This window comes from Vulpes vulpes, chromosome 9 (assembly GCF_048418805.1).
Source record: "Vulpes vulpes isolate BD-2025 chromosome 9, VulVul3, whole genome shotgun sequence".
NCBI classification, from domain to species: Eukaryota; Metazoa; Chordata; class Mammalia; order Carnivora; family Canidae; genus Vulpes; species Vulpes vulpes.
This window is the reverse complement of record NC_132788.1, coordinates 80439145-80452127: the sequence shown is the minus strand read 5'-3', so window position 1 is coordinate 80452127 and position 12983 is coordinate 80439145. Positions and strand designations below refer to the sequence as shown.

At 44.0% G+C, this 12983-nt stretch overlaps 1 protein-coding gene across 2 annotated transcripts in view; it reads left to right on the top strand.

The window, feature by feature from the left end:
- Nucleotides 1-12983, top strand: part of ATXN7 (ataxin 7) — a 136820-nt gene that overhangs the window by 35178 nt on the left and 88659 nt on the right. Inside the window, exons 1-3 of one of the 2 annotated variants that reach the window (XM_072720521.1) lie at nt 11109-11162; nt 11556-11897; nt 12098-12166. In XM_072720521.1, coding sequence (XP_072576622.1) covers nt 11567-11897; nt 12098-12166 — 400 coding nt within the window. In that variant the 5' untranslated portion in view covers nt 11109-11162; nt 11556-11566. Of the gene's footprint in view, nt 1-11108; nt 11163-11555; nt 11898-12097; nt 12167-12983 lie in introns of those variants that run through there. The other variant, XM_072720520.1, reaches the window with a different exon arrangement.

Below are 12983 nucleotides of genomic sequence, written 5' to 3'. Positions count from 1 at the left end.
GGAAGTTTGCTATGTCACCTATAGAAGTAGAGAAGGCATTCAGAAAAGAGGAGAACTTCGGACAGGCTGATTGATGGTGGAAGGGGGGGGGGTGGTTGGAGTTGATCTGAAACTCAGGTGAGGGCTTGACTTTGTTTAGCAGGTAAAACTGAAGGAAGGGAAAGATAATGGCATGCAACTGTTCGTGGTAGCTGAGAGGTGGCAACAACCCAAATACTCATCGCTGATGAATGGAAGAAGAAAGTGGGGTACATCCGCACAGTGGGCTCTTTAGCCATAAAGAGGAATAAATTATAGATACGTGCTCCAGCATAGATGAATCTTGAAAACATTATGCTGAGAGAAACCAGACACAAAAGGCCACATATTGTGTGGTTTTAATTATGTGAAATATCCAATATAGGCAAATCTATTGAGACAAAAACAGATGTGGTTTCTAGGGGCTGGGGGAGGGATGGGAGATGGGGAGTGACTGACTGCTTAATGGGTGCAGGGTTTCCTTTTGGGGTGGTGAAAAAGCTCCAGAGCCACATAGTGATGATGTAGCACCCTGTGAATATACTAAATGCCACTACGTTATACACTTTAAAATGGTTAAAATTGTGAATTTTATGTTATGTGAATTTTACCTCAATTAAAAAAAAAAAAAGAATGGCATGCAGAAAAACATTTGAGGCATGTATATTTTAGGTCCTGTTCAGCTCAAGAGGAGCCTTTGTAAGGGGGACTGATAGGTGATAAAGCTGGTAAAAGGGTGTTGAGCCAGGTAATGAAAGGTGTTGCCTGCTGAACCAAGGAGTTCAGAATCTCTTTTACTGGCAGCTGTAAAACATAGCTGCATATATTTCATGAGAAAGAATGAGACTGAAGAGAGCCTGGTGCTTTGGGAATCCCAGCAGTAGAATTTTGTGACAATCCTACAGAGGTCTCAAACAAAATTAGAGTTTCTCCTTGAAAAAATATCCATATTATAGTTCCTGATCTTGTAAAAGGTTGTTGTTAAAAAAAAATTAAGGTACCTATGTGAGCAGATGGAATGTGTCAACTAACCTTTTTGTGGCAATCATTTTGCAATAAGTATGTCAAAATATGTACATCTTAAACTTACATAATGTTATGTTAATTATATTCTAATAAAACTGGAATGATCGAAACATTATATGAATATGTATGTTAATAAAAAGTCCCTTTAATTACATTCTTTCCTTCCTTGTTCCCCATAAGTCCAGAGTTATCTAGACTGTTTTCTTTGTATAGACTTGTCATCCTCATCATTATTACTGTTACACAAAAATAAGCACATATTGTGGACAGTATTTTGTATGTTGCTTTTAAAAAATTTTACGACTGTCTTTCCATTTCTTTTGGACTGCTACATTATATGCTATACTTTGATTTGTAAAAACAAAAAATGAAAAGCAAATGCTATTTATATTATAAAAAGGATGAGGTATCACAAAATATAAAATAGCTAACAATGAGTTAAGTGTTACAGTTATGTGACAGGTGCTGTTCTAAGCATATTACTTAAAATTGACTCCTTATAACACTTGATAAGGTAGAATACTGTTATGATACTGCAGAGATGAAATGTAGATACTGTTACAATCCTCCTTTTACAGAGGAGCTAACTGAGGCAGAGACAAAACCTGTCCTGTTAAGGTCCAGAATTAGGCAGTGGCAGAGATGGGCTCCAAGACAAGTTTTAGCTCCCACTGATGGTTGTCCTGAGGGAACTTGTGGCCAATGTGTGAGATCATAGAGATTTCTCAGAAGTCAATCTGGAATTCTGTGTGAAATTTTCCAAGTTTAATGCTGGCTTTTTTTTTAAAAAATATTTTTAAAAAGACTATTTGAGAGAGAGAGTGTGTGTGTGTGTTCTCGAGAGAACATGAGCAGGGGAAGGGACTGAGGTAGAGGGAGAAGCAGACTCCCTGCTGAGCAAGGACTTGATCCCAGGACCCAGTGATCATGATGTAAGCTGAAGGCAGACACTTAACCAACTGAGCCAACCAGGCGTCCCCCCCCCCAAAAAAAATAATCTTATTGAAATATGAATCAAATACCACGGATTTACCCATTTAATAGTTTTTAATATATTCATAATGTTATATAACTGCCACCTTTCTAGGTCTAAACATTTTCATCACTCCCAAAGGAGAACCCTGTTTCCATTAAGTAGTACTACTCAGGACCCTTCGGTCCTGAGAGCCACTCATTTGTTTTCTGTTTCTACAGATTTGCCTATTGTGAATATTTTATATAAATGGAATCATATTATATGTGGCCTTTTGCATCTGGATTCTTTTACTTAGCTTGGTTTTGAGACACATCCATGTTGTAGGGTATCAGTACTTTACTCCTTTTAATTGCTGAATAATAGTCCATTGTGTGGATGTGTACAATTTTATTCGTCTGTCAGTTGATGGGCACTTGGATTGCTTCTATCTTTTAGCTGTTGTAAGTAAAGCTGTTATGAACATTGATGAACAAGTCTCTGAGTCCCTGCTTTAGATATTTTGAGTATACCTAGAAGTAGAATTATAGAATCTTATTGTAAGTCTGTATTTAACTCTCTGAGGCACTGTCAGACTGTTTTCAATGTGGATTGTACCATTTTACGGTCCTACCAGCAATGTACAGGAATTCCAATTTTCCCATATCTTTGCCAAGACTTGTTATTTTCTGTTTTGTTTTGATAATCAACATCCTAATGATTGGGAATTGGAATCACATTGTGGATTTTATATGTATTTCTCTAATGATAAATGATATTGGATATTTTCATTTGCTTGTTGGTTATGTTATCTTTTTGGACAAATGTCTGTTGAGATTCTTCACCAATTTTAAAAATTGAATTATTTGCTCCCCTTTTTTTCTTGAGTTGCAAGAGTTATTTTTTTTTTTAAGATTTTATTTATTTATTCATGAGAGACAGAGAGAATGTGAGAGAGAGAGAGAGAGAGAGAGAGAGAGGCAGAGACACAGGCAGAGGGAGAAGCAGGCTCCATGCAGGGAGCCTGACATAGGACTCAATCCCGGGTCTCCAGGATCACGCCCTGGGCCAAAGGCAGCGCTAAACTGCTGAGCGACCCGGGCTGCCCAAGAGTTCTTTATATATTCAGGGTACAAGTCTCGTATTAGATAAGTGATTTGCAAAAACTTTCTCCCTGTGGGTTATCTTTTTTACCTTCTTGAAGGTGTTCTTTGAAGTGCAAAGATTTAATGGTTTGGGTGAAGCCCAATTTACTTATTTGGCTCTGTTTTTAAGAAATACCTGATAAGTCACCACTTACATGTGATTGGTGCTCTGTTTCCAGTCCTCACAGAAACCATGTGGAAATATCCAGATGTTTTGTGAAAATACCTGTTTTCTAAAGTGGAGAGAGGCAGGAGGCTCTGGAAAGTAGGAAAGGTAGATTTCTCACCAGTAGCAATTTTGTTTTTTTCTGCTCCTGGAGTTCCTTTACTTAGAGCAGTTTGGTGGGGAGGAGGCTGTGGCAGAAAGTGGAGAAGAGTCCTGCGGGTTTTACATTGATCAAAAGAAAGGTTAAAATAGGTTAAATAGGTTAAAATGTCAGAAACTTTGCCTTCTTTCATAGATTGTGGCATTTAATATCAAAATGGCCTTAGAGATGCAGTAGTTGTGTGTTCCTAGGAAGAATGGTTTAGGGACCATTACATCTAGAAAGTCATCTGGGTTAAGGTCTCCCCTTCTATATGAGAGAATATATGTTAGGATTAAAACATATTGTTGAAAACAGAAAACTATATTCATTCCTTTACATGTTTAGTGAAAAAATAGTTAATCCGCATGCCATTTATGTCCACTAAGAAAAGGAACATTTTATTTTGGAGGTAGACAGGGGATGAAAGTCTTTGTGGAGCAGTTATTTGGGAAGCAATACAGACCCAAATGGCTATGGGATCAGGGTGCATACAAAGAATGGGGAAAAGTCAGGGGGGTGGTATTTGTGGGATCTAGGACTCTGCTCAGAGCTGGAACTTTGCTGAGGAGAGGGGGAAGAAAGAGTTGTACTTTCCTTCTTGTACTAACACACCTGCTCTGTTAGCCTTAGAGTTCAGCCTCAAGGCATTTTGCTGCCTAGCTTTGGGAACCAGTCACCACACATCTGCAGTCTGTGGGTAGGTAGGGTCTGAGCTCCCATGACACCCTTATGTTGGGAATGCAGACATTTGGTCCCTGGGAAGACCACACATAGATTTCATTGCCACCTTGATTTCAGAGCATGTACTCTGAACCCCCTAGTCCATGAAGTCCTGTGATTTGGAGATGGAGAGGAGTTCTCATTTGCTTAGTGTGAGGGATCAGGAAAGATTTTGTTAAAGAAATGGGAGTTTGAGTAGGGACTTGATTGAATAGTAAGATTTAAGCCAAGGGAGGCAAAGTAATATAAATAGTGACCTCTCTGAACAAAGCTTGGGTGCTGGAGCATGTTTGAAGCTATAGATTGGTCATTTTGGCTGGATTGTAGAGTACCTGTTGGAGGGAACACTGTAGACATGGTGAGATGCAACCAACTTTAGAGGACCTTGAGTGCTAGAAGTTTTGATTGAATTTTGTTGTCGGTGGGGAGCCCCTGAAACTGTCAGAGCGAGGACTGACATAACTAAAGCATTTCTTCATTCTGCAAGACTGACCTGATAGTATAGCATGAATAGATGAAAATTGGGGCTTTCTGTGTGACAGACCCAGTATTAATAAGAATCGCTAACACTAACAGGGTGCTTTTGCACTATGAGGTTTCCTAATAGTCCTCATAAAGTGGATACTCCTGTTTTACAAATTTTATTTGTAAAATAAATTGTAAATAAACAGGGAACAGGTACAGAGAGGTTAAATAGTTTACTCAGAGTTACACAGCTAGTAAGAGGTAGCACAGGGATTTAACTTGGGCATATCAGCTCTAGAACTCATGTTCTTAACTGCTGGGCCTGTAATGTGGTGGTATTTACAGTCACTTCAGTGAAAACTGTATCAGTACAAAGAAGACTTAGGAAACTATTTTTAAAAGTTTGTTTAAGCTTTGCATTTTATTGCATCTGAAGCAGTGCACTAGAACTTTAACTATATAGTCAGCCTCTTTTTATAGCTAAATGCTGGTCTGACTTTTCATTTTTTTTCCCATAACTTTTTATTCTATCTCTCTCTTTAAAACCATTTAAAGGCTCTAAATGAAGATTTTTCAATCAAGTTTAAAATTACAGGCCAGTATTAAATCCCTAGAAACATTTGGTCTTTAGTTAGTTTAAAGTTAAGACTTACTGTTTTGTGTGTGTGTGTGTGTGTGTGTGTGTGTGTTTTTAAAGATTTTATTTATTTGAGAGAGAAAGAGTTAGAGACAGCACAAGCAGGGGCAGAGGGAGAGGGAGGAGCAGACTCCCTGATGAGCAGAGAGTCTGACATGGGGCTGATTTCAGGACCAGGGACCACGACTTGAACTGAAGGCAGATACTTAACTTACTGAGCCACCCAGGTGCCCCTATTATTTTATTTATTTATTTATTTATTCATTTATTTATTTATTTATTTATTTATTCATTTATTTATTATTTATTTATTTATAAATTGGGTTATGTCTCTTTAAAAAAGATTTATTTATATATTTACTTACTTATTTATTTATTTATGATAGACATAGAGAGAGAGAAGAGAGAGAGAGGCAGAGACACAGGAGGAGGGAGAAGCAGGCTCTAAGCCGGGAGCCCAACATGGGACTCGATCCCGGGACTCCAGGATCGTGCCCCGGGCCAAAGGCAGGCGCTAAATCGCTGAGCCACCCAGGGATCCCCTATTTTGTATTTTTAAATTGTCTCTTCCTCCAAACAGTTTGCTGTTACTGGTGAATGTTTCTTTGGGAGAACTTGTCTGTAACTTATGCATATGATTAAGAAAACAAAAAAGTTCAAAATTTTGAAGTTTTTAGCAATGGACACAGCTTGTAGAATGAATATGTGTACAGGTTAAATCTTTAAAAAGTGTATTACCTTCCTCTTTAAGTTTCCAAACCTTTGTGGCTATCCTTATTACTTCTGATTTTGTACTTAATTGTCAGCAATGCCAGACACTGAGCTGAATTCAATTTCCTCCTTCCACTGTTCTCCCCCTGCTGGAATAGAAGTATTCATGACAGGCTCTAAGTATTTCACTAGAGGGAGCATGGTTAAAGGGTCCTTGCCTGCCAGCCCCACATGCAGAAGAGAGCAGAGCCCTGGCTTTAGAGAAGAAAGAGGGAGAGAGAGAGGTGTGGTCAGAAGAGGGAGAGGAAATGAATAAAGGCTCAGCCAATTTTAGGAGAAATAGACCAAAGCCAACATATTTCTAATTCAGGGGATCTGAGTTTCTTGTTACTCAAATAACTGCAGTCCTTTGGGGTTGATAATGGAGAATCTCTGTTACCAACCCTGTAATTTGCACAGATAAATATACTGTAGTTACTGGTTTTCACGTTTATTAAAATGTTGTAGTGGGACCAGTGGGCTTTTTGTTTTGTTTTCCAAATACAGAGTCTGGTTGTGTAGGGTCTTACATCTTAGAAATTTTGGACAGTTTCAGCCATTTTACGTTAAACTGAATTTAAAGACTGGAAAAGATCAACTTTTTTTTTTTTGTTCACTTATTGATGCCTTTGGCCTTTGAACAAAGCATTTTACAAGTGAATCTGCTGTGCAAAGAATACTTTTTGTAAAGAGAGACCTTGTTACCCTTGGCACCTACTGGGAACATCCCTAAATTTGGATGGTGAAGTAAGGCCATATTTTAAATGCATCCCTGGAAGGGATGAAATGCTCAGAATTTGGCAGCCTTTCACTTCTGACGGCCTAGTTCTTAAGCCACATACAGTCTAATTGGTGGTGACAGCCTTTTGCATAAGAGCATCCTGATGAATTAAATTTTTCCCCCTACTTCTTACTCTCATGTCTTCAGCAAAATTGCTATGTTGTGTTTACCTTGTGCTATCAGAGTGCCAGGTATGTGTTAGGCAATCAGGAAGTGTCCTCATTACTCAAACCTTATGAAACATATCATTTATCTGTGCAGATGGATATTGAAGATCCGCAGAGCTGTAAGACATCAGTACACTGGCAGAAATACTGATAGCATACAAGGGACACTACTGTATTAAAATAATTATATGAAATGAATGCAAGTTGTATTGATAATTTTCTTTTTATGTTTTTGGAATATAGAGGAGGGGTATTTAGGTTTATTTAGGTTGTTTTTTTTGTTTTGTTTTTTTATTATGACCTGGTAGGGAAAATACTTGTTTCTGCTGTACTCTTTTTTTTATAGACTGTGCCCTGTTGATGAGGAGTACTTGGAAAATACTGCCCAAATTTGCATATCAGAACAGTGTATGTTCTCAGCTTACCAGTTTTGAGTTTTGCTGGGGACTCAGTTGAACTATTGGGAAACCCAGACCAACCATGGATATCAGAATCTGGAAGGATTTAGAACTAACTTATGGGTGAAGAAAGTGTAGTAAAACGTATTGGCTGCAGCAGAATAGAATTGGTGGGGAGATGCCAGGAGTTGCCTGTTACTCTTTTGGTTCCCACATCTTCAACTTTAAATTTAAATAAATTTCACAGATAAGAATTGATCTGGATTGCTTAGTTTGATATAAGACACTTATGTATAATATTTATTTTGTGTTATGCTTTGTACCAAGTGCTTTCTATGGATCTTTTCCTCAGAAGAAGCCTGGCTTTATTTCCATTTTACATATTAGGAAACTGAAGTGCAGATAGGTTAGGTCATTTGTTCTGGTTACACAGCTTGTAAGTGGAAGAGCCAGTATATGGACCCAGAAAGAATTCATAGCACCTAGCTTCCAGAGCCCTCCTTCACTGTTCTTATTTGTAAGTTGCAAGTAATACAACTTCTACCTTATACAATCTTGAATACTAATTGAGATAATGCAGTAAGGTACCTCTGAGAATGCTTGGTATCTAGTAGGTACTCAATAACTGATAGTTGTTATTAGTAACAGTTTCTCTCTCTCTTTTTTTTTGTTGTAATAGTTTCCTTAATAACTATTGTAATGCTGAGAGGATACTTAGTATTTTACACTTAATGCCCTGTTGTGTTTTCTTTATTAAACCACTCAAAAAAAAAAAAAAGTATTGAGCATCACTAAAGACAGAAGTTGAAGTATTATGAAGTCCCATATTGAGCCCATTGGCTAGAGGTTATATTAATGAATCTTGAAGGATTTTCACATGTAAAAAGAGGGAAATCAAGCAGTGTCTTGGGGAAGTGAGTCTGTACTTCGTGTTTGCCGTTCTTCCCCTTATTTTCGTTCTCACAGTGTTCTCAGATCAGAAGGGCTGTACTCAACAGGCAAGCTCCCTTTTGTGTCTATATAGCTGGGTTGCTCTAAGTTGTTTTTGTAATGGCAGTTCCAAATGACATTAAAATTCAAATTTTCATTTATTTTAAATATTGAATTACAAAATTCAAAGTAATAAACTGTGCACTTTAGGAAAACAGAGAAATTGGACATTTTAATGTAATTTTACAAATTTTTTAGTGATTTGAGATGAATGGAAAATTGAAAGTGTACTGGGGACTTCTCTTCCAATATTGGAGGCCTATATTAAGAGTCAGAAACCCTTGGGACGCCTGGGTGGCTTAACGGTTGAGCGTCTGCCTTTGTCTCAGGGCATGATCCTGGAGTCTCAGGATCAAGTCCCACATTGGGCTTCCTGCATGGCCTGCTTCTCTCTCTGCCTGTGTCTCTGCCTCTCTGTCTCTCATGAATAAATAAATAAAATCTTAAAAACAAAAAAAAGAGGAGCCCTGTTAATATCAAAGGACTTCTGTATTTTGCCCATTTGTTTTTCTCAGTGACAACTCATGTAGGAAGTCAGAGCCTTAGAAATGATTTTTTATCCTTTCAATAATCTCCACCATTTTTGGTTGCTTTGTTTTTATTGCTTTAAAAATATTTTATTATTTATTTATTTGTTTTTAAAGATTCTATCTATCCATTCATGACAGACACACACAGAGAGAGGCAGAGACACAGGCAGAGGGAGAAGCAGGCTCCATGCAGGGAGCCCAACGTGGGACTCGATCCCGGGTCTCCAGGATCAGGCCCTGGACTGAAGGCAGCGCTAAACCGCTGGGCCACCAGGACTGCCCAAGATTTTATTTTTATTGATAGAAGAGTGTGTGACTGCAGGCAGAGAGAGAAGAAGAAACTCAAGTTGACTCCACATTTAACACATAGTCCCACTCGGGGCTGGATCCCAGGACCCTTGAGACCACGACATGAGCGGAAATCAAGAGTCAGACACTCAATGAACTGAGCCACCCAGACACCCCTGTTTTTACTACTACTTAGTTAAGGACAGGAAACATGCATAATTTCACTTTTTGGAATTTATATTTGCATGCAATCCAGGAAAAATTTTACACAGTTATTTCTAAATCTTTTTAAAAATAAATGTGTGTGTGTGTATGTGTGTATTTTTAAATCTTGTAAAATTTCAACTTAAACCCTTTCTTATGAGAGCCCTGCATTAAGTTTAGGTTGCAATAACATTTCCTTCTTAATTTTTACTTTGACTTAAATATTTTTGTTTCTGCAAGTTGGACTTTGTTTCTTTAGCAGGGAAGTTGGCCACTTCTATCATGCCAGATGTTCGAGATAAAAAACATGAAACCCTCTTCCTCTCCACCTAGAGAAAGCACCTGTAAGCAAACAATTATGACACATGTGCCACAAGAGTGCTGATATTATTGCTATGTGAAACATGATTAAAATCCTTGTTTCTGGGCAGCCCAGGTGGCTCAGTGGTTTAGCGCCGCCTTCAGCCCATGGCGGGATCCTGGAGACCTGGGATCAAGTCCCATGTTGGGCTCCCTTCATGGAGCCTGCTTCTCCCTCTGCCTGTGTCTCTGCCTCTCTGTCTCCCTCTCTGTGTGTCTGTCATGAATAAATAAATAAAATCTTAAAAAAATCCTTGTTTCTGTGTCAGGCTTCAGATTCTCATGTCAGTTTGAAACAACACGGTACTTCTTGAAGGTGGTTGGTGTGGTCTGCCTCTGTTTCAAGTACTTCACATACTTCAGTTCATTAAGTAGCCTGTTATTTTGCTATCTTTACCTATTACTTAAGCAAAAGCTTTGCATCCTGTGTGTGTGTACGTATTGGGAAGGGGGGCTAAATTTTGTGGACAAGTGCTTAATTTAGTACAAAATGTGACAAAACACTATCTTATAAACACATTTTCTAGGAATGCTGTGTATTCCCCAAGCCCTGGGTTCGCGCCCTGCCCAAGCAAAGGCAACCATAAAGAGGGAGGGACTAAGAACTTGAATGAAAAAGGAGTCCGATTTAAAAAAAAAAAAAAAAGAGAGTCCGATTTTAAAATGTCAAGATTGTTGTTGCTGTTTCCCGGGGCGAACAAATCACTTCTAGAAGCAGTGGAAGGGCAACTAGAGAAATTTCGGGTCGTGTCTCCAAAATTGGCCTCCGCCTCTCTCCATCTTACACTGATTTCATGGTCTCTTTGCTAGACGAGAAGTTCAAGTTCCCAGGGCGCACGCTGTGACCTCTAGTGGCGGGCCTCGGGCGAACACCAGGCTTCGGGCTGACACCTGGGCCGGCACCTGGGCCGCGTTTCCTCGCGGGCCCGCGGTTTCCTACGTTCGGCGGCGGCTTTGCCATTCATGCTCTTGACAGCTGCGCGGCCGCCCGCGAGCGGGGAGCGGGGAGCGGGGAGCGCGGAGCGGGGAGCGCGGAGCCGGGGGCCGAGAGCCGAGAGCCGAGAGCCGAGCGCTCCCTGCCCGGGCCCCGGCCCCTGCGCCCCCTGCGCCCCCTGCGCCCCCGGCCCCTGCGCCCCCTGCGCCTCCGGACCCGAACCCGAACCCGAACCCCGGGGCGGGAGGGCCCGCGGCCGGCTGCTCCATCGGTGGCTGCGTTTCCGACTTGGCCCTGGCTCGGCTCCGGGGGCTTGACGTGCAAACTTCGCCGGAGCGAGCAGAGAGGGAGGGACCGGCGAGGGGGAGGAGGCGGCGGGAGGCGCCTCTGCTTAAGGGAGCCGGCCGGGCGCCGCCGCTCGGACGGACGCGCGGACGGAAGGAAGGAGCGGGGCCGCCGGCCCGGCCCGGGGATGCGAGCGGCCTCGGGGTGCGCAGCCCGAGGGCCGGGGAGCGTCTGCGGCCTTCCCGCCGCGGGCGGCCGTGGCGGGGGCAGCCCGGGGCGCCGGCCTGCGCGCGGCTCTCGGCGGCAGGCGGGCGGGACCCTGCGCCGCGGTGGCGGGCGGGCGGGCGGGCGGGCGGCCGGCGGCGCGTCCCCTCCCCTCCCCCGAGGGGCCGCGGGAGTCGAAAGCGAAAGCAGCCGGCCGCGGACTTCGCGCCGGGCGGGGTGGCCGGAGGGGGCGGGCGGGGAGGGCCGGCGGCCGGGGGGCGCTGTCAGCCGCCCCACCCGGCCTGCGGGCCGCGCACGCCGCCGGAACTCCCCGGCGCCTCCTTAAAAGCGGCCCCCGCGCGACTCTTTTCCCCCTTTTTTGTTACATTGTAGGAGCGGAAAGAATGTCGGAGCGGGCCGCGGATGACGTCAGGGGGGAGCCGCGCCGAGCGGCGGCGGCGGCAGCGGGCGGAGCAGCGGCGGCGGCCGCCCGGCAGCAGCAGCAGCAGCACCAGCCGCCGCCTTCGCAGCCCCAGCGGCAGCCGCCGCCGCCGCCGCCGCCGCCGCCGCCGCGGCGCCTCCGGCCGGAGGACGGCGGCCCCGGCGCCGCCTCCACCTCGGCCGCCGCCGCAATGGCGACCGTCGGGGAGCGCAGGCCCCTGCCCAGCCCAGAAGCGATGCTGGGACAGTCGTGGAATCTGTGGGTCGAGGCTTCCAAACTTCCCGGGAAGGACGGTGAGTGTGCACGCGCTCCCCTGCCCCAGGCCCCCCGCGCCCCCGTCCCGCGCCCCGGCCCCCCCCCCCCCCCCCGGGTCGGAGATGCTGCCGCCGGGTTGGGGTGCGCGGAGGTGCCCGCACCTACTGGGTGCCGCTGAGCGTGCGTCACTCTCGCGGCACTGACCTGCCTCTCCCTCCCCTGTGTGTGTGTCTCCTAGGGACGGAATTGGACGAAAGTTTCAAGGAGTTTGGGAAAAACCGCGAAGTCATGGGGCTCTGTCGCGAAGGTGAGTCCAGCCCCGTTGGAGGTCCCGCAAACCTTGAGGAACTTTACTTGCCGGCCTCACCGGGGTGGGGCATCTTTGTCCCCCCTTACCCGTTCCGCACCCTCGCGAGGATGCTGCTGTCCGAGGAGGAAGAAGGGGGAGAGCGGAACGTTTGGAAAATCTGGTTTCCAGGGCTTCCTGTAATGGGGAGCGTCCCGGAACCCTTCTGTCGAGGCCTGGCGCGGTGCAGCCTGAGCCGCATTGCCCAATGATAAGCTTTGGGGACGGGCGGTGAGTTTAACCCAAATCCCTTCTGGTCTGACCCTCTTCCTGAGAAACACAAGTGGAGAAAGTAATTCTCAAGCTTTGGAAAGCGTGTCCACGAATGCTTTCGGGGTCTCTGGAAAGGAAATCTTGCCACCAGTTGTTGTCTGCTGGCAATCAGAATTAGGTTGCAAACCTTAGAAAAGATAACACGTTATCTGTGCAGCCTTATTTCTATGGGATTTAAGCTACAAAGTTTAGGATGCCACAGAAGGATCATCACAACTGAGGAATTGGTCAGACTTTATGTATGTGTGAGCAGCCAAGATGAGGGCAGGAAAAAGCCCAGAATTCTATATGGTGAAACGAGCCTTTGGTGTCCATAGTTAGTGAAACCCTGTGTCTTAATTATTGGTCAGTTTTTAATAAAACTGTTTGATACTTAGGGAAGGATGCTTAGGAAAATATTTGTAGCTGAAGGTGTGTCTCCAAATGAGAGGTCAGGTATCTAGGAGCCGTCCGACTTCCTCCCACCGCCCCCCCCCCCCCTTCCCGATTTTATTTTTCCCTGAAT